At 52.8% G+C, this 27,782-nt stretch overlaps 1 protein-coding gene across 1 annotated transcript in view; it reads left to right on the top strand.

Annotated features, from left to right (window-relative positions):
* The first annotated feature begins 3,110 nt into the window (after positions 1-3,110).
* Positions 3,111-27,782, top strand: part of MAP4K5 (mitogen-activated protein kinase kinase kinase kinase 5) — a 90,441-nt gene continuing 65,769 nt past the window's right edge. Inside the window, exon 1 of the mRNA XM_073638552.1 lies at positions 3,111-3,411. Coding sequence (XP_073494653.1) covers positions 3,301-3,411 — 111 coding nt within the window. The 5' untranslated portion in view covers positions 3,111-3,300. The remainder of the gene's footprint in view (positions 3,412-27,782) is intronic.

The raw sequence follows: 27,782 nt of genomic DNA, 5'->3' as shown, positions 1-27,782 counted from the left end.
TGTATCAATGTGGGTTTCCTGCCGTATGGTATGAGGCACCGGGCATAAAGTTGTGTACGTGTGAATGGGCCCTTATGTAGCAACGCTGCACCTTTATCTATTTTCTTTGGTGGAAGCCATACAACACGTTCCATCGTCCACCATATTATGCAGATATTAACCCCTACAAAAGTCAGAGCATGAGGCCCCCCAATACGCGCACACCTCTGCTGCTGCTACAGGGCTCATTTCTCAGTGTGGTAAGCCTGTCAGCAGAGGCTGGGACTAGTAGTTCAGCTTGCAGTGTACTTTATGACACCTCACACTGGAGCTCCCACCACATCCTACATTTGGGGGCATTAGTCCAGTCCCCTCCTTATTGGACGCAATGCTGTAATACCAAAGTTTGGCCACCAGATGGCGACATGATTATTACATAAACCTTTAAGAAATTGAGTCAATTACCCTATTGATATAAAATATTCCCCCGCTCCGGTCCCGACCCTCTACGGCCAACTATCCAATCGCAGCCGCTCATACTGAACGTTTAACGAGCCGCGCACGTGGCAAAGAGTGAGATAACAGTGGAAAAATACGAGGTTTTTTTTTTCCCCAGCTTTATTGCTTTTATACAAGAGAACAGAACTCGTGAAGGGCAGTGGGAGGGAAAGCGCATCACGTGATTAGCTTAGTCATCGAAACTAGAATAAGGCTGCGTAATGACGTCACCAGCCCCCTCGTGACTTTCCGCGCCTCGCTTTTCAGCCATGATCTTGGTGGGCAGGGAGCCTAATGACTTCCTGCTGTGACGTCACTTTCATTGGAGCCAGTAATAAAAGAAAACTATGGCATGAACTGCTTCAGAGGTGATGTGTTTGGATTCCCTGCAGCGCCACCACAGGAGGAGATTAGGCATTACACTTTACCCTATTCATATCTATTGTGATGTCTGTGTAATGCAGGACAGGTCGGGTCCTCCAGAGCAAGAGACGCTCTTTGTGACCACGCCACATGCGGATCCTGAGCAGGGATCAACAAAATAGATTTTCTAAGGCTATGTGCCCACGTTGCAGAAATGAAGCAGAAAATGTCTGCTTCATTTCCTTATGTCCTCTCCCGGGAAAACACATGCGGAATTTGCCAAGCGTTTTTCGGGCGTTTATGATGCATTTGGGACATGCAGAATTGCCTTGCGTTTTTTATTGCATTGACAAGGCAATTCCGCATGCGTGTCCGCAAAATTAATGGACATGCTGCAGATTTTTGAGCGCAGCATGGGCAATGACATTGCGGCTTGTCATTGGGGACCATGGGCGGCGGATTAACAAGCGTTTACGCTGCAGAAATACCGCAGCATATACGCTGGTAAAACGCTACATGGGCACATACCATGGTATAAAAACAGGAGGCAGCTGAGCGGTGAATGTGTCCGTCACACTGAGGGTCATCGTTATTATGGTGTGAGCAATGGCTGCGCTGGGGTCACCTGTCTTCAGGTTTCCCCAATATACAGTACAGCCACCTCCTCTAATGCCTCTTTTACATCATTCTAAGTCCCCAGTCCCCCGCAGAGCACAAAAACACCTTTTATTATCCCCATACAGCGCAGCGCGATCCGATGGCGTCTCTGGTGCTGATACAGCGCCTCCTCTCTTCTTGCGATCGCCGTCCTCCTCCTCTGCTTCATGTGGATGATGTGTCCTACGTCCTCACAATGTCCCCCATCGCGCTCCTGAGCACGTCTCTGCATTAAGGGGGTCAGAACCAGGTCCTGTAACGCTCATGCACTGCTGGGTCACCGGCGCTCTGTACACGCTCCCGATGCACATTACAGTACTGTGTTCTGCCCTCGGCAGGGCAGACAGAGGAGCGCCTGTGCAGGAGCAAGATGGAGGACAGGACGTGCCATCCACATGGAGCAGGGAAGGAGGATGGAGAGGATAGAGGGGATAGAGGGGATGATAAGAGGGGGTTGGGACTTATGTGCAGGTCACTAGAATGATGTAAAAGAAGCATTAAAGGTGGCGACAGTAGTTTATATTGGGAAAACCTGGTGACATCTTCTCTATCACCACTACAGGGTTCAGATAAGTCCTACGGGAAATCACCAGCGAAGCCGCTACTGGAATAAGTCCCCCAGCGGTATACGGAACAGACCCGGCCGGCGGTATAGGGAACAGACACGGCCGGCGGTATAGGGAACAGACACGGCCGGCGGTATAGGGAACAGACACGGCCGGCGGTATAGGGAACAGAAACGGCCGGCGGTATAGGGAACAGAAACGGCCGGCGGTATAGGGAACAGAAACGGCCGGCGGTATAGGGAACAGAAACGGCCGGCGGTATAGGGAACAGAAACGGCCGGCGGTATAGGGAACAGAAACGGCCGGCGGTATAGGGAACAGAAACGGCCGGCGGTATAGGGAACAGACACAGCCCGGCGGTATAGGGAATAGAAACGGCCGGCGGTATAGGGAACAGAAACGGCCGGCGGTATAGGGAACAGAAACGGCCGGCGGTATAGGGAACAGACACAGCCCGGCGGTATAGGGAATAGAAACGGCCGGCGGTATAGGGAACATGGCCAGAAAACACACACACACACAAACACAAACACACACACACACACACAAACACAAACACACACACACACACACAGTCACACACACCAAACATACAGTAACATAGCACACAATCATACAACACCTTAGTGTTTTATCACAGAGTTTAAAAAATGCACTAGAAAAAGTGCCAAAGAAATAAAGAAGTGGAAAGCAGAGCGAGTGGCCGGAGCCGAACTCCTTGGCTCCGGGGCTCTTGGACTCCTGGGCTCCGGGGCTCTTGGACTACTGGGCTCTTGGACTCCTGGGCTCCGGGGCTCTTGGACTCCTGGACTCCGGGGCTCTTGGACTACTGGGCTCTTGGACTCCTGGGCTCCGGGGCTCTTGGACTCCTGGGCTCTTGAACTCCTGGGCTCTTAGACTTCTGGGCTCTTGAACTCCTGGGCTCCGGGGCTCTTGGACTCCTGGGCTCTTGGACTCCTGGGCTCCGGGGCTCTTAGACTCCTGCGTTCCTGGGCCTGGTGACTGGTGAGTGCAGCACGGTGCGGGGAGGGGGAGGAGGAGGTGGCGGCGGCCCGGGGGGGAGGCGGGCTCTCCTCTCTCCTCTCTCCTCCTCCGCTGTATATCGGCCGCTCAGCCTCCGTCTCTCCGCTTCATTGTCCGGACATGGCACGGTGCTTGGCCTCCCGCTGTGGCCGGCTCCACGGTGTAGCGCTGGAGCAGTGAGTCCCCCGGTGACCGCCGCGTACAGCCCCGGAGCATGGAGCCCTCCCTGAGCCGGCCCAGCGCCGACATCCTCCGCAAGAACCCGCAGCAGGACTTCGAGCTCATCCAGCGGGTCGGCAGCGGCACCTACGGGGACGTGTACAAGGTAGGAGCCCGGGACCGTCTGTGGCACTACAACTCCCAGCGGCGCCTGACAGTTGCTGGGAGTTACAGTTATGAAATTTGTGAAAAGCCAGGCCACAGGGCAGTAATGTGGCCCCTCACTGGGCACTATGTAGGGGCCAGGCACAGGGCAGTAATGCGGCCCCTCACTGGGCACTATGTAGGGGCCAGGCACAGGGCAGTAATGCGGCCCCTCACTGGGCACTATGTAAGGGCCAGGCACAGGGCAGTAATGCGGCCCCTCACTGGGCACTATGTAGGGGCCAGGCACAGGGCAGTAATGCGGCCCCTCACTGGGCACTATGTAGGGGCCAGGCACAGGGCAGTAATGCGGCCCCTCACTGGGCACTATGTAGGGGCCAGGCACAGGGCAGTAATGCGGCCCCTCACTGGGCACTATGTAGGGGCCAGGCACAGGGCAGTAATGCGGCCCCTCACTGGGCACTATGTAGGGGCCAGGCACAGGGCAGTAATGCGGCCCCTCACTGGGCACTATGTAGGGGCCAGGCACAGGGCAGTAATGCGGCCCCTCACTGGGCACTATGTAGGGGCCAGGCACAGGGCAGTAATGCGGCCACTCACTGGGCACTATGTAGGGGCCAGGCACAGGGCAGTAATGTGGCCCCTCACTGGGCACTATGTAGGGGCCACATCTGACCCCCCATCAGTATATTCCGTTACCGCATAAGGCGCAGTGACCGTAGTCCTATGACCTGAAGATGCTGTGGTGCCGTGTGACCAATGATTGTCTGTTACAAAAACGCCAAACCTTCCGGGTGACTCTCTGCGACTTCACTGTGGGAAGTTTTTTCCATCCTTTTTTAAAAACAAAACCATTTTTTGATCTTCTTCCAAGACCCGTAACTTATTTTTTTTTCTTCCACCCATGGATCTTGGGGTTTTTGTTGCCTTCTGAGTGGACGTTGTTACTGATACTATCTTGGGGTACATATGACATTTTGATCACTTTTTAGTCCATTTTTTTGGGATATGCGACAACCAAAATAAAGGCAATCCTCACAATCACTTTTTTTCTCCACATTTAAATAACTTTACATTATGATAGTTGGACGTATTAGGGTTTTTTTTCCCATTTTTGAAGAGAGGTGATTAATCTTGGTGATGGCATCGCTGTCAGAGGTAGACAGCAGGAATTAAATAGTTACACTTCAGCAATCAGAGTTCAGCTCCAGCTGCTGCAGATGCCAGCAGTGTAACACAGCCTGCATCTGCCTGGTGCGGTGCGGGATCAGCTCCTGAGTCTGCTCCATGCTTGACCTTTGACAAAGATGTACAATGTAGGTCATTAAGTTGTTAAGTCACATGTCTGCATTCACTTTTAATGCCTGGGTCTGCACTGCAATGACACACATGGCACAGCTAAAGATCGCACTGCAGCAACCTGCAGCCGGGGTGGGCCACACTCGCTCTGTGCTGTGATGCCGCAGAGGTATAGCTCAATTTTAGCTCATGCCATGTAGACTCGAGATTGTTGCGGAGCCACCAGGGTGTAGACATCGTAACACATTTTGACCATAAACATTCGGCACAATCGCGGTGCGGCACTTTAGATAATCGTGAAGTGATTTTATCGGCGCCGTGTCGACTTTTTGGCAGCGTAACCACAAATCCAGCCGGACTTGTCCTTCTCTTCCCCATCAGATGATCAGTCGGGGAGGCCCCCATGTGATATTTGACGACCTGCTGATCCTGCCGAAGTTGGAGCATTTGGTTAACTTTTATTTAATGTGTATAAAGCCTTAATCCACCTGAAGAGGCAACAAGAATGTTAAAAAGATGCCTCCATTTTTGCACCATGGACGTTTACCTGATCTGCGATGTGCTGCTGCAGGAAGTCAGTACAATTCATGTGGCTCTGCTGGTGGTTGTAGTCCGTGGGCTTACAGTGTGCCTGTTTTGGATTACCATTAAACAGCCTGTAGTCCTTTGTCTGGCAGGACGCCCCAGGGTTTTTTGCTGCACAGACGGCTCCCTAATGATTAAGAACGTATGTCCAAAACGCGTAGGTTGCAAAGTGAAGATGGCTTTGGTGACACTGCGGCTACCAGCTTTACTGATCCAGGTGGAGTGATATTTTTCCTTGGATTTATTTGGCGTCCACATCCCATCAGGAAATAGCGTTAGCATGTGTGGTGAGCTGGCGATTTACCCATCAACAGACTTCCAGAGGCGCTGCACAACCTGCGTTAGTGTCTCTGCCGCTGAGTTGGAATGCACAGGCCTCAGACACATGCACGTTCCCCAGAACCAAAAGAGTTAAAAACTTGTTTGACGTGTCTGGGAGAAATAATGTACACCGTGCACTTACTGCATTCTCTGACGAATGAGGGTAGAAGACGCCATCGCTTAACATGGGAAGTAATCTGAGGAGTGCAACTCCAATGTCTTCCCTGTATATCTTAGGAGCGTGCATGTCCTCTCAAAAGAGGAGATGAGCGGCAAATATGACTGATGCTGCTTCTCTCCCATGGGAGCCGTATTCCCGCGGATGAGTGTAATTGGACTCCTGGAGCTTCTTCTGTCCAGAGTGTTACGTCACGATTTATTATAAACGCTGCTGATTATCTAATACGAGCTGCATCTATCTTTGGTGCAAGTTGATTTGCAGGACCTGGTCCTTCGCTCACATAGGTAATCAATGGCCGCTGGATGGGGCCCTGAGAACCGTCTGTTCCGGATCCGCAGCTCTTCTTTGACTAATCAAAAAAGACGCGGATCCTGTAAGAGATGGTTCGCGGCCAGAGATTACTGAAATGGCCGATGTACCCGGTCCTGCGAATCGATTCGCACCAATTATACCTGCATCCTGATGTTACAATGCCGGTATGCAAAATGCGCCCGTTACCTTCAAGCCACTATGTTTGAGTGATGTCCTCAGGTTCCTCCAAGAACCTAGTAATTTGCATCCTGAGACCATGTAAGATCATCGGTTTGTCACTTAGCTCAAGTTTAGACTTGACTGGTTGCATTCTAGCTGATCCAAACCTCTAAAGGGAATGTCCAAGGCTTTAAGAAGCTAGAAGCAGCAGCAGGAAATGTAAAAATAAATCCAATAGTACTCGCTTGTTATCCCCCTGTCTCTATTTCCATTCTCCGGTGCCCCTGCAGCAATGATGTGCCATCCAGCCTTGTGACCACCACAGCCAATGGATGTCCTGAACGGTGATATGATTGGCTGCAGTGGTCGCGTGTGATCGGCGTGTCATTGCTGCAGGAAAATAAACGAATGCTTTGTAGGGACCACTGGAGCACTGATGCTGAAGTAGTAGGGATTTCATTGGTACGTATGCCCACCCTTCCAATGCACTTGTTTTCGGGGAAATGAAAGTAAGTTAAAAGGATCAGGCATGTAACATTCATCCTATCAGGGGCCCCCGAACAGATTATATGGCTGACCGGACCAGCTGCAATCGCTGGGACAGGCTGACTTTAATGTGTATGGGAGACTTCAAACTCATGAACAACCCTTTTAAGCGTATAGCAAACTTTTCTCATAGTAGGTTTACATGAGGTTTTTTTTCTTTGGCTTCAGTAGCAACTTGTCTCCTGAAAGTGGGGACCATCAAGATATCCAAGAGGTGCAGGACCTCAAAGATCTGGCGTCTAAGGGCACTGGCACACTTTTGTATCAGCCTTGAACTCCAATGATGTCCAGCTGCAAATCTACAATTCCTTGCATGCCTGGACAATTGAAGGCTGCCTGGACTTGCTGGGAGTTGTAGTTTTGCATATGCTGTAGCTCAGGATAAATTTTCTAATAATTAATACTTCATACCATGTGCTTATAAGATCCCTGTTTTTTAAAGGGATATTCCCAACTTCTTGAGAAATGTCTGATAGATGCAGGTCCGACTTCTGGGACATTGACCTTGGTGAAGAATGGAGGAGTCTCCCGACTCTCATGGTGAGAAGGCTGCTGCTTCCAGGTAGTAAATGGAAAAGTGGCCGCACTCGTCATTGCTAAGGGAGTTAGAGGACGTATAAGCATGTTCTCCCATTGCTATGAATGGGGAGAGATGTGCGGCGGCTCTTGCATGCAGCAAGTCAGGAGACCTTTAAGGTTCTTGTGCGTCTGACTACAAGGCCAGTTTATTACTTGGAATGTCACTGCTCTTTTTCTGCCCATTTTTTTGTATTGTAGTGGAAAAAATGCAGCATCCAGATGTTCGACACATGGAAGGGTTTTATAGACACGAGGCACCCCCTATAATAATAATGGCCGTGATTCATCAAGTTTTCTGGTGTAAAATTGCTTGAAATTTTGACAGATTTTTGTACAACTCGTAGTTGCGCAAAAAATGTAGCAACTTAGGTCCGTTTCACATCAATCCTGTCCAATGCCTGCAACTTTTGGAAAGTAGGTGGATCTTGGCCTGAAAAGGTTGATCATAGTTTACACCAAAAAAGGGGTGTAAATGACGACAAATGTTCTCCAGTCGCCAACAGGAGCTGAAAGATATGGCCAAACCCCTCTTATTCCAGCGTACCCTTCCCCACCACTGGTGTTTCTTGGAGAATCAGGTCCTTTTTGTGTTTCAGTTTCTCTATTTTAAAGACGCCTGGTACATTGTTGCAAATGATCAGGATAGGAAAGAGGTTGGTGCCCAGTTTAGAGGATTGCAATCAGACTCTTAGCTAAGAAATACCTCTGGCTGCAAACTAAAATGCTCCTATTCACTCATGGCAAATAGGTCTTGAAATTTGGTAAAAATTGAAGGGATTTTACACTTTGAGGAAAAATTGAGACCAATGCTTTAAAAATAACAAATCCAGTCTCCTCTTGGCTGATCTTCACTTACAGAAATGCCGTGATGACGTCCCGACTGCAACACGTGACTGCTGCAGCCAATCTCTGGGCTCGTCGGTGATGCCGGGGCGCTCTGACTGGCTGCAGCAGTCACATATTGTAGACGAGACATCACAGCAGCAGCCTTGTAAACACAGTGGAGAAAGTGGCGCTGAAGCTTCAGGGCACTTGTTTTGCATGTATATGTTTGTTGTGTATTTTTTTTCTCTAAGCATTATTAGGCTTTTCCTCAATTTTCCTTATAATGGACAATTCCTTTTAAATCCAGGTTATGTAGCTGTCAAAGATTGAGCTGTAGCAAAGTCTCGATATTCGGTCTGTGTGGGCATTCTGCCTCTGGAAGTCAACATGTTCCCATTCACAGACTACAAATGGAGTTACTGAAAAGTCTGTGCAGATATCAGAAGAGTGAAGAAGGGGGTTGTCTGGTTAAAACGCATGAGGTGATAACTGGCTGATCGATGGGTTTGCAACTGCTGGGACTGGTACCGATTTGGGGAGCTTTTATCCCCATTAGAAAAGGGCGGTAGTGCTCGCGCCTGACCTGTAGGCTCCTTCGCTCCTCGCGCCTGACCTGTAGGCTCCTTTGCTCCTCGCGCCTGACCTGTAGGCTCCTTTGCTCCTCGCGCCTGACCTGTAGGCTCCTTTGCTCCTCGCGCCTGACCTGTAGGCTCCTTTGCTCCTCGCGCCTGACCTGTAGGCTCCTTTGCTCCTCGCGCCTGACCTGTAGGCTCCTTTGCTCCTCGCGCCTGACCTGTAGGCTCCTTTGCTCCTCGCGCCTGACCTGTAGGCTCCTTTGCTCCTCGCGCCTGACCTGTAGGCTCCTTTGCTCCTCGCGCCTGACCTGTAGGCTCCTTTGCTCCTCGCGCCTGACCTGTAGGCTCCTTTGCTCCTCGCGCCTGACCTGTAGGCTCCTTTGCTCCTCGCGCCTGACCTGTAGGCTCCTTTGCTCCTCGCGCCTGACCTGTAGGCTCCTTTGCTCCTCGCGCCTGACCTGTAGGCTGTTATGCACACGCCCGGGCTAAGCGGCGTGTGCGTGTGATTGGTAGTGATTCCACTGGACCGTGCCGGAGAGTGAATGCCTGGAGGGGCGTGACTAAGTATTCACCCGATCCGACCAGGGTCGCACGACGGCATACGACGCCAGTGCACCAAGGAGGAACCGAGCAGAGGGACCAGGTGCTACTCCAGGACAGACCCCGGACACGGCTGTTGACCCACACAGGGGAATACAGGAACAGGCTGGTAGGCTGGCACACAGACTGGAGGGTATAGGCAGGCACGACTGGTATGCAGGCAGGCGGGTATGCAGGCAGGGGGGTAAAGGCAAGCACAGCTAGAGTGCAGACAGGGAGGCACTAGCAGGTAGGAACACAGGCGGGATAGGGCCCAGTACACACTGGGACTCAGGAACATTACAGGCAGAGGGGTACAGGCAGGGCAGGACAGGACTGCCGGAGCAGCGGGCAGAAGCAGGGCAGGACAGGACTGCCGGAGCAGCGGGCAGAAGCAGGGCAGGACAGGACTGCCGGAGCAGCGGGCAGAAGCAGGGCAGGACAGGACTGCCGGAGCAGCGGGCAGAAGCAGGGCAGGACAGGACTGCCGGAGCAGCGGGCAGAAGCAGGGCAGGACAGGACTCTGTTCACACGGAACAGACAGGAAGGGAAAGACTGAGCCAGACACCCACAGGGTACTTGCAGAGACAACAAGCAGGAGTTAGGTACGAGTTCAGACTCTGCAGAAAAAGGAAGGGAACGGACATAGAGGCAAAACAGGTAAAGGACAGGAGAGAGTTCAGACTGGAACTGAGTGTACGGAGGAGACCGACACTGCAGAGGGATACAGGAGCGGGTCTGGGAATACGGCCCCCAGAGAGGCGGAACGAACAGGCAAGAAGCGTGTTCAGACAGGACAGACCAGACACAGGAGCGGGTCTAGGAAATCGGCCACTAGAAGGCGAGAGGAACAGGCTAGGAGCGTGTTCAGACAGGACAGACAAGAGAGCACAGAAAGGACTCAGTTCAGACACGGGAGCTGATACCGCAAAGCAGGAGACATACAGGACTCAGTTCAGACACGGGAGCTGATACCGCAAAGCAGGAGACATACAGGACTCAGTTCAGACACGGGAGCTGATACCGCAAAGCAGGAGACATACAGGACACAGTTCAGACACGGGAGCTGATACCGCAAAGCAGGAGACATACAGGACTCAGTTCAGACACGGGAACTGATACAAAAAGCAGGAGACATACAGGACTCAGTTCAGACAGGCCTGGAAATACAGCCTCCAGGAAAGGCAGATAAGGAAACAAAGACGGGACCTGGCACCTTCAGAGTGCAAACACACACTGAAGGAAACAATATGCACAGGCAGGGATAGAAGGGAGCTGCTGAGCTATATACCAAGTGTCAGACAGCAATAGGCTGAGGACGCACAAGGGGTGTGACCCACAGCAGGTACAAAAAGCAGGAAGTGATCGGGCGCCGCCCTTAAGCAGCAGAGACAGACACAAACAGACAGCATGGAGGGAAGCCAGAGAGACATTCTGGACAGGAGATCAAGTGCGCGCTCCTGCACAGTGGGAGATGGACCACTATGCAAGGACGCCGCCAGGTATGTTACAGTACCTCCCCCCTTACGCCCCCTCTTCTTCAGGCCTGCCAGAATCTTCCGCAGGGAATTCGAGGACCAGTCGTTCACTGGGTTGGAGGGGGACAGAGACTTGAGGGTAATCTCTGCTTCGAGGTACATCTTGTCAAGCTCACAGGAAAAAATAGACGGGTTATCAGGTACATAATGAGGAAAAGTCACTGTCTCTTTGTTATCTGGTGGTACCCCGGAGGATTCAGGAAACAACTGGAGGTCCTCCGCCGGGTCAGAAGAGTGTAGAGACTCGGAGGTAACTACCACTTTGGGGTACCCATTGTCAGGCTCACAGGACGAAGCGGACAAAGTATTGAGTACCGGGTGTAGAGAAGTCTCTCTCCATTTGTCATCGAGTGGTATCCCGGAGGGTTCAGGAGGCAACAGGGGATCCTCCGCCAGGTAGTAGAGGTGCACAGACTCTGAGGTAACCACAGCTTTGGAGCATCCTTGGACATGCACACCGGTTAAAGAGAAAGAAGCATCTGATGCCGGGTGCAGGAAGTTCTCCTGTGTGGAGTCTGGATGGGCAGAAGTCTCTTCGGCCAGGAGAACTGGTGCACTACCCACGCACATTACCCATTGGGGTTTCTCCGGGATACAGGGAGATGAAGCTTCAGTAGGGACTTCAAGGTTGGGGTCAGGAGGTCTCAGGGAGGACAGACCCTGGCGTGACGGCTTGCCTCTAAGTCTAGCACGTCTGGACTGCCTCTTGAGGTTGAGAGAAGTATTCCGGAAAGCGTAGTCACCCTGTGAGGATTCTGGGTGGGCAGTAGTCTCATTGGGCTGGAGGACTATTGCGCTACCCACACACATTACCCATTGGGACTGCTCCGGGATATTGGGAGGTGAAGCTTCAGCAGGAGCCTCCGGGTTAGGATCATCGAAGACCATTAGAAAGGCCACCAGGAAGGCCATTAGGTCCCGGAGGATTGGATCCTGTGTTTCATATAGGGGGTTGATCCATTCCAAGGCATCACCCGCCAGGTAAGACATCATAAAGGCCACTTTAGCCCAATCGGAAGGAAAATAAAGAGGGTAGGCCTTAAAGTGTAGCATGCATTGCTCCACAAATGCACGACACTGTCTTGGATCCCCATAGTAACGTGGCGGATCCGCAGGAACGAGAGCTGATAGATCCATCTGGACGGTAAGTAATTCGCCTGGAACTCAGCTAAGGAAAAAAAAAAATTTATTTATTTATTTTAATGCATATATTCGCTGGAAAACTTCTCAGAGGGCGAAGGCCGTGGGGCTCAACGGGAACCATGGCCTGAGCATGCTGTTATGCACACGCCCGGGCTAAGCGGCGTGTGCGTGTGATTGGTAGTGATTCCACTGGACCGTGCCGGAGAGTGAATGCCTGGAGGGGCGTGACTAAGTATTCACCCGATCCGACCAGGGTCGCACGACGGCATACGACGCCAGTGCACCAAGGAGGAACCGAGCAGAGGGACCAGGTGCTACTCCAGGACAGACCCCGGACACGGCTGTTGACCCACACAGGGGAATACAGGAACAGGCTGGTAGGCTGGCACACAGACTGGAGGGTATAGGCAGGCACGACTGGTATGCAGGCAGGCGGGTATGCAGGCAGGGGGGTAAAGGCAAGCACAGCTAGAGTGCAGACAGGGAGGCACTAGCAGGTAGGAACACAGGCGGGATAGGGCCCAGTACACACTGGGACTCAGGAACATTACAGGCAGAGGGGTACAGGCAGGGCAGGACAGGACTGCCGGAGCAGCGGGCAGAAGCAGGGCAGAACAGGACTGCCGGAGCAGCGGGCAGAAGCAGGGCAGGACAGGACTGCCGGAGCAGCGGGCAGAAGCAGGGCAGGACAGGACTGCCGGAGCAGCGGGCAGAAGCAGGGCAGGACAGGACTGCCGGAGCAGCGGGCAGAAGCAGGGCAGGACAGGACTCTGTTCACACGGAACAGACAGGAAGGGAAAGACTGAGCCAGACACCCACAGGGTACTTGCAGAGACAACAAGCAGGAGTTAGGTACGAGTTCAGACTCTGCAGAAAAAGGAAGGGAACGGACATAGAGGCAAAACAGGTAAAGGACAGGAGAGAGTTCAGACTGGAACTGAGTGTACGGAGGAGACCGACACTGCAGAGGGATACAGGAGCGGGTCTGGGAATACGGCCCCCAGAGAGGCGGAACGAACAGGCAAGAAGCGTGTTCAGACAGGACAGACCAGACGCAGGAGCGGGTCTAGGAAATCGGCCACTAGAAGGCGGAACGAACAGGCAAGGAGCGTGTTCAGACAGGACAGACCAGACACAGGAGCGGGTCTAGGAAATCGGCCACTAGAAGGCGAGAGGAACAGGCTAGGAGCGTGTTCAGACAGGACAGACAAGAGAGCACAGAAAGGACTCAGTTCAGACACGGGAGCTGATACCGCAAAGCAGGAGACATACAGGACTCAGTTCAGACACGGGAGCTGATACCGCAAAGCAGGAGACATACAGGACTCAGTTCAGACACGGGAGCTGATACCGCAAAGCAGGAGACATACAGGACACAGTTCAGACACGGGAGCTGATACCGCAAAGCAGGAGACATACAGGACTCAGTTCAGACACGGGAACTGATACAAAAAGCAGGAGACATACAGGACTCAGTTCAGACACGGGAACTGATACAAAAAGCAGGAGACATACAGGACTCAGTTCAGACAGGCCTGGAAATACAGCCTCCAGGAAAGGCAGATAAGGAAACAAAGACGGGACCTGGCACCTTCAGAGTGCAAACACACACTGAAGGAAACAATATGCACAGGCAGGGATAGAAGGGAGCTGCTGAGCTATATACCAAGTGTCAGACAGCAATAGGCTGAGGACGCACAAGGGGTGTGACCCACAGCAGGTACAAAAAGCAGGAAGTGATCGGGCGCCGCCCTTAAGCAGCAGAGACAGACACAAACAGACAGCATGGAGGGAAGCCAGAGAGACATTCTGGACAGGAGATCAAGTGCGCGCTCCTGCACAGTGGGAGATGGACCACTATGCAAGGACGCCGCCAGGTATGTTACATAGGCTCCTTTGCTCCTCGCGCCTGACCTGTAGGCTCCTTTGCTCCTCGCGCCTGACCTGTAGGCTCCTTTGCTCCTCGCGCCTGACCTGTAGGCTCCTTTGCTCCTCGCGCCTGACCTGTAGGCTCCTTTGCTCCTCGCGCCTGACCTGTAGGCTCCTTTGCTCCTCGCGCCTGACCTGTAGGCTCCTTTGCTCCTCGCGCCTGACCTGTAGGCTCCTTTGCTCCTCGCGCCTGACCTGTAGGCTCCTTTGCTCCTCGCGCCTGACCTGTAGGCTCCTTTGCTCCTCGCGCCTGACCTGTAGGCTCCTTTGCTCCTCGCGCCTGACCTGTAGGCTCCTTTGCTCCTCGCGCCTGACCTGTAGGCTCCTTTGCTCCTCGCGCCTGACCTGTAGGCTCCTTTGCTCCTCGCGCCTGACCTGTAGGCTCCTTTGCTCCTCGCGCCTGACCTGTAGGCTCCTTTGCTCCTCGCGCCTGACCTGTAGGCTCCTTTGCTCCTCGCGCCTGACCTGTAGGCTCCTTTGCTCCTCGCGCCTGACCTGTAGGCTCCTTTGCTCCTCGCGCCTGACCTGTAGGCTCCTTTGCTCCTCGCGCCTGACCTGTAGGCTCCTTTGCTCCTCGCGCCTGACCTGTAGGCTCCTTTGCTCCTCGCGCCTGACCTGTAGGCTCCTTTGCTCCTCGCGCCTGACCTGTAGGCTCCTTTGCTCCTCGCGCCTGACCTGTAGGCTCCTTTGCTCCTCGCGCCTGACCTGTAGGCTCCTTTGCTCCTCGCGCCTGACCTGTAGGCTCCTTTGCTCCTCGCGCCTGACCTGTAGGCTCCTTTGCTCCTCGCGCCTGACCTGTAGGCTCCTTTGCTCCTCGCGCCTGACCTGTAGGCTCCTTTGCTCCTCGCGCCTGACCTGTAGGCTCCTTTGCTCCTCGCGCCTGACCTGTAGGCTCCTTTGCTCCTCGCGCCTGACCTGTAGGCTCCTTTGCTCCTCGCGCCTGACCTGTAGGCTCCTTTGCTCCTCGCGCCTGACCTGTAGGCTCCTTTGCTCCTCGCGCCTGACCTGTAGGCTCCTTTGCTCCTCGCGCCTGACCTGTAGGCTCCTTTGCTCCTCGCGCCTGACCTGTAGGCTCCTTTGCTCCTCGCGCCTGACCTGTAGGCTCCTTTGCTCCTCGCGCCTGACCTGTAGGCTCCTTTGCTCCTCGCGCCTGACCTGTAGGCTCCTTTGCTCCTCGCGCCTGACCTGTAGGCTCCTTTGCTCCTCGCGCCTGACCTGTAGGCTCCTTTGCTCCTCGCGCCTGACCTGTAGGCTCCTTTGCTCCTCGCGCCTGACCTGTAGGCTCCTTTGCTCCTCGCGCCTGACCTGTAGGCTCCTTTGCTCCTCGCGCCTGACCTGTAGGCTCCTTTGCTCCTCGCGCCTGACCTGTAGGCTCCTTTGCTCCTCGCGCCTGACCTGTAGGCTCCTTTGCTCCTCGCGCCTGACCTGTAGGCTCCTTTGCTCCTCGCGCCTGACCTGTAGGCTCCTTTGCTCCTCGCGCCTGACCTGTAGGCTCCTTTGCTCCTCGCGCCTGACCTGTAGGCTCCTTTGCTCCTCGCGCCTGACCTGTAGGCTCCTTTGCTCCTCGCGCCTGACCTGTAGGCTCCTTTGCTCCTCGCGCCTGACCTGTAGGCTCCTTTGCTCCTCGCGCCTGACCTGTAGGCTCCTTTGCTCCTCGCGCCTGACCTGTAGGCTCCTTTGCTCCTCGCGCCTGACCTGTAGGCTCCTTTGCTCCTCGCGCCTGACCTGTAGGCTCCTTTGCTCCTCGCGCCTGACCTGTAGGCTCCTTTGCTCCTCGCGCCTGACCTGTAGGCTCCTTTGCTCCTCGCGCCTGACCTGTAGGCTCCTTTGCTCCTCGCGCCTGACCTGTAGGCTCCTTTGCTCCTCGCGCCTGACCTGTAGGCTCCTTTGCTCCTCGCGCCTGACCTGTAGGCTCCTTTGCTCCTCGCGCCTGACCTGTAGGCTCCTTTGCTCCTCGCGCCTGACCTGTAGGCTCCTTTGCTCCTCGCGCCTGACCTGTAGGCTCCTTTGCTCCTCGCGCCTGACCTGTAGGCTCCTTTGCTCCTCGCGCCTGACCTGTAGGCTCCTTTGCTCCTCGCGCCTGACCTGTAGGCTCCTTTGCTCCTCGCGCCTGACCTGTAGGCTCCTTTGCTCCTCGCGCCTGACCTGTAGGCTCCTTTGCTCCTCGCGCCTGACCTGTAGGCTCCTTTGCTCCTCGCGCCTGACCTGTAGGCTCCTTTGCTCCTCGCGCCTGACCTGTAGGCTCCTTTGCTCCTCGCGCCTGACCTGTAGGCTCCTTTGCTCCTCGCGCCTGACCTGTAGGCTCCTTTGCTCCTCGCGCCTGACCTGTAGGCTCCTTTGCTCCTCGCGCCTGACCTGTAGGCTCCTTTGCTCCTCGCGCCTGACCTGTAGGCTCCTTTGCTCCTCGCGCCTGACCTGTAGGCTCCTTTGCTCCTCGCGCCTGACCTGTAGGCTCCTTTGCTCCTCGCGCCTGACCTGTAGGCTCCTTTGCTCCTCGCGCCTGACCTGTAGGCTCCTTTGCTCCTCGCGCCTGACCTGTAGGCTCCTTTGCTCCTCGCGCCTGACCTGTAGGCTCCTTTGCTCCTCGCGCCTGACCTGTAGGCTCCTTTGCTCCTCGCGCCTGACCTGTAGGCTCCTTTGCTCCTCGCGCCTGACCTGTAGGCTCCTTTGCTCCTCGCGCCTGACCTGTAGGCTCCTTTGCTCCTCGCGCCTGACCTGTAGGCTCCTTTGCTCCTCGCGCCTGACCTGTAGGCTCCTTTGCTCCTCGCGCCTGACCTGTAGGCTCCTTTGCTCCTCGCGCCTGACCTGTAGGCTCCTTTGCTCCTCGCGCCTGACCTGTAGGCTCCTTTGCTCCTCGCGCCTGACCTGTAGGCTCCTTTGCTCCTCGCGCCTGACCTGTAGGCTCCTTTGCTCCTCGCGCCTGACCTGTAGGCTCCTTTGCTCCTCGCGCCTGACCTGTAGGCTCCTTTGCTCCTCGCGCCTGACCTGTAGGCTCCTTTGCTCCTCGCGCCTGACCTGTAGGCTCCTTTGCTCCTCGCGCCTGACCTGTAGGCTCCTTTGCTCCTCGCGCCTGACCTGTAGGCTCCTTTGCTCCTCGCGCCTGACCTGTAGGCTCCTTTGCTCCTCGCGCCTGACCTGTAGGCTCCTTTGCTCCTCGCGCCTGACCTGTAGGCTCCTTTGCTCCTCGCGCCTGACCTGTAGGCTCCTTTGCTCCTCGCGCCTGACCTGTAGGCTCCTTTGCTCCTCGCGCCTGACCTGTAGGCTCCTTTGCTCCTCGCGCCTGACCTGTAGGCTCCTTTGCTCCTCGCGCCTGACCTGTAGGCTCCTTTGCTCCTCGCGCCTGACCTGTAGGCTCCTTTGCTCCTCGCGCCTGACCTGTAGGCTCCTTTGCTCCTCGCGCCTGACCTGTAGGCTCCTTTGCTCCTCGCGCCTGACCTGTAGGCTCCTTTGCTCCTCGCGCCTGACCTGTAGGCTCCTTTGCTCCTCGCGCCTGACCTGTAGGCTCCTTTGCTCCTCGCGCCTGACCTGTAGGCTCCTTTGCTCCTCGCGCCTGACCTGTAGGCTCCTTTGCTCCTCGCGCCTGACCTGTAGGCTCCTTTGCTCCTCGCGCCTGACCTGTAGGCTCCTTTGCTCCTCGCGCCTGACCTGTAGGCTCCTTTGCTCCTCGCGCCTGACCTGTAGGCTCCTTTGCTCCTCGCGCCTGACCTGTAGGCTCCTTTGCTCCTCGCGCCTGACCTGTAGGCTCCTTTGCTCCTCGCGCCTGACCTGTAGGCTCCTTTGCTCCTCGCGCCTGACCTGTAGGCTCCTTTGCTCCTCGCGCCTGACCTGTAGGCTCCTTTGCTCCTCGCGCCTGACCTGTAGGCTCCTTTGCTCCTCGCGCCTGACCTGTAGGCTCCTTTGCTCCTCGCGCCTGACCTGTAGGCTCCTTTGCTCCTCGCGCCTGACCTGTAGGCTCCTTTGCTCCTCGCGCCTGACCTGTAGGCTCCTTTGCTCCTCGCGCCTGACCTGTAGGCTCCTTTGCTCCTCGCGCCTGACCTGTAGGCTCCTTTGCTCCTCGCGCCTGACCTGTAGGCTCCTTTGCTCCTCGCGCCTGACCTGTAGGCTCCTTTGCTCCTCGCGCCTGACCTGTAGGCTCCTTTGCTCCTCGCGCCTGACCTGTAGGCTCCTTTGCTCCTCGCGCCTGACCTGTAGGCTCCTTTGCTCCTCGCGCCTGACCTGTAGGCTCCTTTGCTCCTCGCGCCTGACCTGTAGGCTCCTTTGCTCCTCGCGCCTGACCTGTAGGCTCCTTTGCTCCTCGCGCCTGACCTGTAGGCTCCTTTGCTCCTCGCGCCTGACCTGTAGGCTCCTTTGCTCCTCGCGCCTGACCTGTAGGCTCCTTTGCTCCTCGCGCCTGACCTGTAGGCTCCTTTGCTCCTCGCGCCTGACCTGTAGGCTCCTTTGCTCCTCGCGCCTGACCTGTAGGCTCCTTTGCTCCTCGCGCCTGACCTGTAGGCTCCTTTGCTCCTCGCGCCTGACCTGTAGGCTCCTTTGCTCCTCGCGCCTGACCTGTAGGCTCCTTTGCTCCTCGCGCCTGACCTGTAGGCTCCTTTGCTCCTCGCGCCTGACCTGTAGGCTCCTTTGCTCCTCGCGCCTGACCTGTAGGCTCCTTTGCTCCTCGCGCCTGACCTGTAGGCTCCTTTGCTCCTCGCGCCTGACCTGTAGGCTCCTTTGCTCCTCGCGCCTGACCTGTAGGCTCCTTTGCTCCTCGCGCCTGACCTGTAGGCTCCTTTGCTCCTCGCGCCTGACCTGTAGGCTCCTTTGCTCCTCGCGCCTGACCTGTAGGCTCCTTTGCTCCTCGCGCCTGACCTGTAGGCTCCTTTGCTCCTCGCGCCTGACCTGTAGGCTCCTTTGCTCCTCGCGCCTGACCTGTAGGCTCCTTTGCTCCTCGCGCCTGACCTGTAGGCTCCTTTGCTCCTCGCGCCTGACCTGTAGGCTCCTTTGCTCCTCGCGCCTGACCTGTAGGCTCCTTTGCTCCTCGCGCCTGACCTGTAGGCTCCTTTGCTCCTCGCGCCTGACCTGTAGGCTCCTTTGCTCCTCGCGCCTGACCTGTAGGCTCCTTTGCTCCTCGCGCCTGACCTGTAGGCTCCTTTGCTCCTCGCGCCTGACCTGTAGGCTCCTTTGCTCCTCGCGCCTGACCTGTAGGCTCCTTTGCTCCTCGCGCCTGACCTGTAGGCTCCTTTGCTCCTCGCGCCTGACCTGTAGGCTCCTTTGCTCCTCGCGCCTGACCTGTAGGCTCCTTTGCTCCTCGCGCCTGACCTGTAGGCTCCTTTGCTCCTCGCGCCTGACCTGTAGGCTCCTTTGCTCCTCGCGCCTGACCTGTAGGCTCCTTTGCTCCTCGCGCCTGACCTGTAGGCTCCTTTGCTCCTCGCGCCTGACCTGTAGGCTCCTTTGCTCCTCGCGCCTGACCTGTAGGCTCCTTTGCTCCTCGCGCCTGACCTGTAGGCTCCTTTGCTCCTCGCGCCTGACCTGTAGGCTCCTTTGCTCCTCGCGCCTGACCTGTAGGCTCCTTTGCTCCTCGCGCCTGACCTGTAGGCTCCTTTGCTCCTCGCGCCTGACCTGTAGGCTCCTTTGCTCCTCGCGCCTGACCTGTAGGCTCCTTTGCTCCTCGCGCCTGACCTGTAGGCTCCTTTGCTCCTCGCGCCTGACCTGTAGGCTCCTTTGCTCCTCGCGCCTGACCTGTAGGCTCCTTTGCTCCTCGCGCCTGACCTGTAGGCTCCTTTGCTCCTCGCGCCTGACCTGTAGGCTCCTTTGCTCCTCGCGCCTGACCTGTAGGCTCCTTTGCTCCTCGCGCCTGACCTGTAGGCTCCTTTGCTCCTCGCGCCTGACCTGTAGGCTCCTTTGCTCCTCGCGCCTGACCTGTAGGCTCCTTTGCTCCTCGCGCCTGACCTGTAGGCTCCTTTGCTCCTCGCGCCTGACCTGTAGGCTCCTTTGCTCCTCGCGCCTGACCTGTAGGCTCCTTTGCTCCTCGCGCCTGACCTGTAGGCTCCTTTGCTCCTCGCGCCTGACCTGTAGGCTCCTTTGCTCCTCGCGCCTGACCTGTAGGCTCCTTTGCTCCTCGCGCCTGACCTGTAGGCTCCTTTGCTCCTCGCGCCTGACCTGTAGGCTCCTTTGCTCCTCGCGCCTGACCTGTAGGCTCCTTTGCTCCTCGCGCCTGACCTGTAGGCTCCTTTGCTCCTCGCGCCTGACCTGTAGGCTCCTTTGCTCCTCGCGCCTGACCTGTAGGCTCCTTTGCTCCTCGCGCCTGACCTGTAGGCTCCTTTGCTCCTCGCGCCTGACCTGTAGGCTCCTTTGCTCCTCGCGCCTGACCTGTAGGCTCCTTTGCTCCTCGCGCCTGACCTGTAGGCTCCTTTGCTCCTCGCGCCTGACCTGTAGGCTCCTTTGCTCCTCGCGCCTGACCTGTAGGCTCCTTTGCTCCTCGCGCCTGACCTGTAGGCTCCTTTGCTCCTCGCGCCTGACCTGTAGGCTCCTTTGCTCCTCGCGCCTGACCTGTAGGCTCCTTCGCTCCTCGCGCCTGACCTGTAGGCTCCTTTGCTCCTCGCGCCTGACCTGTAGGCTCCTTCGCTCCTCGCGCCTGCTGAGGTCTGCGATCGGCTTTTCCAGCAGTGGTCGGTGATCTGCCGCGCCATCTTGTAACAGGGTCACCCACCGATCAGGCCGTTATCGCCTATCCTGTGGGGAGATTCAGGCTTGTCTTAACCGGACAGCCCTTTTAAAGAATCTGAAAAAAGGTGAAAACTGCAGTTTGTCAGAATCCATTGTATTTCAGAAAGGAAGTATTTTTTTTTCCCTCTTCCACACCAAATAATTTCTTAAAGAATCACAGTTCCTGCTGACTTCCTCTCCAGTGCACCACGGCCGGTGGAGGATTACTGCCATGTGCAATGCTGAGTACAGTGAAGGATATATGAAACTGATCTGAAAGGAACACGTCTCATAGTAAATACAGACTGTTCTAACAACAGAGAAGTAATACTCTGATGTTGCGGATGAGATTTTATGATATCTCGTCCACCCACTTGTGAAAAAATCCTGACTTCCCTGCCCCCGCTTATCTTCCATGAGTGCAAATGGATTGGACTTGTTGAAATCCAGCATGCCTGATAGTTTTTTCCTCTGAAATCTGTCATTGGGGAGCGCTATGATCCCCACAAAAATCATTATCAAGTGGCTCAGTCAACTTTCACCTGGTGTGCACGGCCACCTCCACTCCTGGATCAGTCCTGCGTCTGTGCGTCTCTGCTTTGTGTCTGCTCTTCTCTATGAGAGGAAGGTTCACCGGCCAATAAACAAATACTTTCCGGCAGCGAGTACCATCTTCTGAAAAGAAAATGCAGAAAGCAGATGTGAAGAAGCCTTGGAAAAGTGCACTGCGGCTGACAAGCTTCTTGGCACCTCGATCCCACTTATTATTTTTGGCGTTGTCAAACAAGTTTGGTTTGATAATTACACAGGGGAAAAGGAGCCGTGCCCAGCCGCCCTCCCTTTAACCCATTCACGTTTCAGATCTTTCCACGCGTGCCCCTCTGCCAGGGATTTCACAGCTGGCTTCTGTCAGGAGGGTTTTTTTTTTAAATTGAAGGTGAATCCTTATTTTTCCAGGCTTTGGATATGTTGTACTACATTCCTGCACAGAAACAAACTGGTTGGGGGTGAAATGATCCTGGGTGGAAACCTTTCCTGTAGCAGAGGTAATTTCGCCCCACAGGCTGACGTAAGGTGCCTGGTCTTATGCAGAGAGTTGAATTATGTTGCATGTATCCCTATCTGTTTGGCTAAATTCAGATGATCATGTGAAGTATCATCCATGATGTGTGCAGATAGTGTTTGCATCTGGTGTGCTGTACCGTGCACCGGTCCACACGCGCCTGCTGGTGTCATATTTGGTACAGTTCTACTCATCCAGCCTCTACAATGGTGCGTGCCTTGATTTTATTTTTCCCCCAACATGATCCATGTGGCATATCCTTCAAATGAGTTGTGTCTGTGACTACTGCAGGTTTGTGGACCTGGACAGCGCACTGCCGTCTGTATAAGCCTTAAGTGGATGCTCCAATAACAGCAAGATAACTGCTAGGTCAGCGAGACTCCGACTACTAAGACCCCAGCAGTTGCCCAAATGAGGGCTATCTGGCCCTTGTTTGAATGAAGCGTGATTATGCATTTCATCCATTCACTATGGGACTGGTGGAGATAGCCGGATACATCGCTCTATTTTCTGCAGCCCCATGCACAATGACTGCTGCTCAATTCAAGCACAGAACAAAAGTCCCCCGTTTTTGCAATCGCTGGGAGTCTTGGCAGTTGTACAGTCTCCTATCAATCTAGTAGTTATCACTTATTTTGTGCATAGGTGATTGTGTTACTGCTGGAATACCCTCCCTGTACAGGACCTAAAATTTATTGACCTATTCATAGGCCATCACTTTAAAGCAGCACTCCCATCAATGTTTTTATCCTCCTAATATATTGCAATCATCATATTATATAGCACTGTGTACTTACAATTGCTCATTTTGCCTTTCTACCCCGCTAATTCTTCTCTTTTCCATTAGGTCTATGACCTCGCGTGATTAAAAACTGACTAGCTGAATCCTTCTAAGCTCTAGGTAGAAACAGGAGGTCAATTTTTCTCTGTATGAGTCATAAGTCACTGCAAAAGTCCCTGGCATGGTGGAGGAGGGAACAGCTGGGTCTGAAGAGGGGGATAATAAATGCAGGGACAAGAGACTTCCTGTGACTTAGAGCAAAGAAAAGAGAAGAATTAGCGGGGTAGAAAGGCAAAATGAGCAATTCTAAGTACACAGTGCTATCTAGTATGATGACTGAAATATATTAAGAGGATAAAAACTTTGATGGGCGTGCTTATTTATTGAGAGATAAATTGTAGAACTCTGTAGCGGCCACTAAGTTGTGTACAAGTTGCTGTTTTTCACCATGTCTATCTATTAATGTCCCCATACACATAACACAAAAAATAATGGCCCCGTGAGCAATCATCAGTCGAACAAATGGGTCGTTCATCTGCAAGGAAAAAAATAAATATTTCAGACCGTATCGTGTTGGATTTTTTTTTTTTTTTTTACGGCCAATGATGCAGCCAGTTTTTATTACTGTCAGGAAAAAAGATATAACTTGTTTGATCGTTGTTTTGAACGACGATGATCGTTTGTTCTTGTTCATCTGTCCTGAAGGCCGGCCGACAATCCAAGACTGAAATAACTGGCAGTCGTTTGTTATGGTTGAAATCGACCATTTTTCTTATGAGTAAGGGGGTCTGTATTACATGCATTATGACCAGACATTTAATCTAGGGGTGCTATGGTGGGCACTACACCATCAAAGCCCACAGAAATAAATGTTACAGTTGTGCAAACTTGTTAATTTTAATCTGTACAGAAGATCCGCACAGTAGTGTTTATTAGGTGCCAAAGATTTTTGCTATCTTTCTCTTTGGCTAGACATCATTTCTTTTGCGCAGATTGTTTTGTGTTCCTGTGACCTACTTGGCCGTCCACCGGGAGCTGAGGTTTTCTGCCAAGTTTTACGTTTTCTTTGTGTTAAACAGATTTATCAGTATTTTTATCCACCAGTGACTGTGAAAGTCCTTATTGCTGGTCCACGAAGAATTCTCTGATAAAGAGATGAGGATCCCAAACAGAAGACTTGGAGTGGAGAGCAGTAATGAAGAGCGTCTCCCGCTCTGGAGGACCTGTCCTGTCCTCCACTATATAAACAGTGCGCATGTGGATGGGCAGCGTGTATTACCTAGAGTCCCCATTCGTGGCGCTACAGGAAAACTGAACACTTAGCCAATGATTACACTTGAGCAATGGCTCCTGCAGCCTTCAGCTGCAGCCCATCTCCAGGCATTGGGGACTCTGTCGGCTATTGATGGCAGATGCGTTTAAAAAAAAGAAAATAAAATCAACAGTCATCCTCTACTACCAACTCATTAATTCATCTGAAGGAGTAGCAACCTTTTACCAAAATATTTGCTAAATGTTCCGTAAAATATATATCCTTTAGCTATAATATATACAAGTGCTTCTCACTAAATTAGAAAATCATCAAAAAGTTAATTTATTTCAGTACAAAAAGTGAAACTCCTATATTATATAGAGTCATTACAAACAGAGGGATCTATTTCACGTGTTTATTTCTGTTAATGTTGATGATTATGGCTTACAGCCAATGAAAACACAAAAGTCATTATCTCAGTAAATTAGAATAATTAACAAAAAACACCTACAAAGGCTTCCTAAGTGTTTAAAAGGGTCCCTTAAGCCCCCGTCTCACATAGCGAGATCGCTGCTGTGTCACGGTTTTGGTGACGCAACAGCGACCTCACCAGCGATGTCGCTATGTGTGACACTTTGCAGCGATCAGGCCCCTGCTGTGAGGTCGCTGCAGAATGTCCTGGACCATTTTTTGGTCTTTGCCCTCCCGCAGGTCAGCACACATCGCTGCTCCCGCTGGTCACACACAGCGATCAGGCTGGTAACTATGGTAAACATCGGGTTACTAGGGGCACACGCACACTTAGTAACCCGCTGTTTATCATGGTTACCACTCTGCTACGGTGAGCGGTAACCTCCCGCTCACCGTAGCAGAGTGGTAACCATGATAAACAGCGGGTTACTAGGTGCGCGTGTGCCCCTAGTAACCTGCTGTTTATCATAGTTACCAGCCTGCTCCTGCTTCAGCAGGCTGGTAACCAGGAGCAGGACATCGTGGAAAGATTCTTTCCACGATGTCCCTGCTCCCCTGATCGTTGGTGAGCCTGCCTGTTTGACAGCTCACCAGTGACCACATAGCGACGCAGCAACGATCCCTGACAGGTCGTATCGTTGTCGGGATCGCTGTAGCATCGCTAAGTGTGACCGGGCCTTTAGTCTGTTTCAGTAGGCTCCACAGTCATGGGGAAGACTTGACAGATGTCCAGAAGGCAGTCATTGACACACTCCACAAGGAGGGTAAGCCACATAAGGTCATTGCTAAAGAAGCTGGCTGTTCAGAGTGCTGTATACAAGCATATTAATGGAAAGTTGAGTGGAAGGAAAAAGTGTGTTAGAAAAAGGCGCACAAGCAACCGGGATAATCGCAGCCTTGAAAGGATTGTTAAGAAAAGGCCATTCAAAAATTTGGGGGGAGATTCACAAGGAGCGGACTGCTGCTGGAGTCATTGCTTCCAGAGCCACCACACACAGACGTATCCAGGACATGGGCTACAAGTGTCGCATTCCTTGTGTCAAGCCACTCATGACCAATAGACAACGCCAGAAGCGTCTTTCCTGGGCCAAGGAGAAGAAGACCTGGACTGATGCTCGGTAGTTTTCAGATGAAATAAAATTTTGCATTTCATTTGGAAATCAAGGTCCCAGAGTCTGGAGGAAGAGTGGAGAGGCCACAATCCAAGCTGCTGGAGGTCTAGTGTGACGTTTCCACAATCAGTGATGGTTTGGGGAGCCATGTCATCTGCTGGTGTAGGTCCACTGTGTTTTATCAAGACCAAAGTCAGTGCAGCCGTCTACCAGGACATTGTAGAGCACTTCATGCTTCCCTCTGCCGACAAGGTTTTTGGAGATGGAAATGTCATTCTCCAGCAGGACTTGGCCCCTGTCCACACTGACAAAAGTACCAATACCTGGTTTACACACAACAGTATCACTGTGCTTGATTGGCAGCAAACTCGCCTGACCTTAACCCCATAGAGAATCTATTATAGAGAATCTATGGGGTATTGTCAAGAGGAAGATGAGACACCAGACCCCACAATGCAGACGAGCTGAAGGCTGCTATCAAAGCCACCTGGGCTTCCATAACACCTCAGCAGGGCCACAGGCTGATCACCTCCATGCCACATTGCCGCATTGATGCAGTAATTTATGCACAAGGAGCCCTGACCAAGTACTGAGGGCATTTACTGAACATACAATAAAAATAATTTTCAAGCTGTTGCTATAAAGTATTCTAATTTACTGAGATAATGACTTTTGTGTTTTCATTGTCTGTAAGCCATAGTCATCAACATTAACAGAAATAAACACTTGAAATAGATCCCTCTGTGTGTAATGACTCTATATTATATAGGAGTTTCACTTTTTGTATTGAAGAACTGAAATAAATTATCTTTTTGATGATATTCTAATGTAGTGATAAGCACTTGTATATTAGGCAGTGAATAAACAGTCAGATCTTGATGTTAACCTGTGGAAAGCTACTTAGACTTAGAAAAGGGCCAAATTGCAGATGCTCGTTTGTCTAGCCGTTGCAAAGTCCCCGTCCTGACGCGACTTGTGCCCTTGCCTTCTATACCTTACACAAGCACACACACACACCTGTCCTGGCGCGGCATGTGCCCTCGTCCTGGCGCGGCGTGTGATTGCTTTATTAGTGCCATGCACGATCGTTGTTTATATTTGCTACTTTTCTGTGCATTTGGCAAGTTGTACGACCAGCAGATTGTTAATATTTAACAAGCAAATGTGTCGTTTCATATTTCCGCTTGTGCTTCAGAACTAGTCCTTCTAGATAAGTCGGTTCCTGTCTGTGTTTATCATCGATCTACTAAAATGGATTTAGTGTGTGGTGTTTTTTTTTAGTTTTTTTTTATTTATTTTTTTTTTTTTTATCAAAAACTGTCATTGTGACTTGTAGCAACCAATCAGAGCTTAACTTTCATTTATCAACCCCTTCCCATCAGCCACTATACATGTACGCAGCAGCATTCGGAGCTCGCTCTGGTCACTGCTGTTTAGCCCCCTTAAACGCTGCTGTCAATTGCTGACAGCGGCATAAAGCGGTGCATTTTGTGACACGCCAGTTTGGCAAATTTTCCACCAAATTTTTAAACCACTAAAGGGAGAAAGAGATCGATGGTTTTGTGCAGCAAGAAGCAGTCACTGCCTTTCACGAAGCATATTACCATTCTCTAGTATTCAGATTAGGAATGCCCCCTATCCTGTACCTGCGGCTGCCCTATTTAGGTTACTGCCATGTCATGGACGCCATGTTTTGCTGCTGCCGAGCCTTTACTGTGGTATTGTATTAGGGCTGCAGCATCCTAATTGATGGGGGCCATGATATAGCTTAATCCATAGGCAACAGTTGAAATAAGCCACCTCCAGAGGAGAAATAAACATTTCTTGTGAGAAACGACTAAATACTGTCTTTCACTTTTCAGTATCTCTGCTTGCTGACTGTATACTCACTAACATCTTGTATTTTTTATATCCTGACCTCTCCGATGTTCTGTGGTTATGTTGGAGCGTTGAAGGATGACTCTGGCCCCATATCCGGGTGCAGGCTCCTGTTTCCAAAATATCACTGGAATTTCTTATGTGTCACTGAACAAACTTTGAAAAAAATAATTATATGTCGTCTTCATGCATTTGATCTTGAAGAAGGTGACTGATTTTGATCTTGTGTAATTAAAAGCGACATCGTCGCCTTCTCGGATATCTGCTTTGATGTTATCAACTTCGAGCAAATATTAAACCTGGAGTTTTATTTGGTTGGCCTATTAGGTATAATGGCTCTCTGGGGATCCAGCTGCTAGGAGCCCCACCAATCACAATCAGCATGGCTGCTTACTTCCAAGACAGCGCCCCACCTGTACATAGGTTTTGTGCAGTACTGCAGCTTGGCTCTATTCACTTCAATAGAGCTGAGCTGTACGACCCATGGACAGGTGTGGTACCTGGAAGTAAGCAGTAATTCTTATTGTGATGGGTCTCAATCTATCATGCATTTATCAACTATT

The sequence above is a fragment of the Phyllobates terribilis genome, unplaced genomic scaffold (genome assembly GCF_046119375.1).
Source record: "Phyllobates terribilis strain yellow unplaced genomic scaffold, ASM4611937v1 Scaffold_7__3_contigs__length_470593459, whole genome shotgun sequence".
Lineage (NCBI taxonomy): Eukaryota > Metazoa > Chordata > Amphibia > Anura > Dendrobatidae > Phyllobates > Phyllobates terribilis.
Note: the sequence above shows the minus strand (reverse complement) of the source record. Positions and strands in the feature narration are given on the sequence as shown.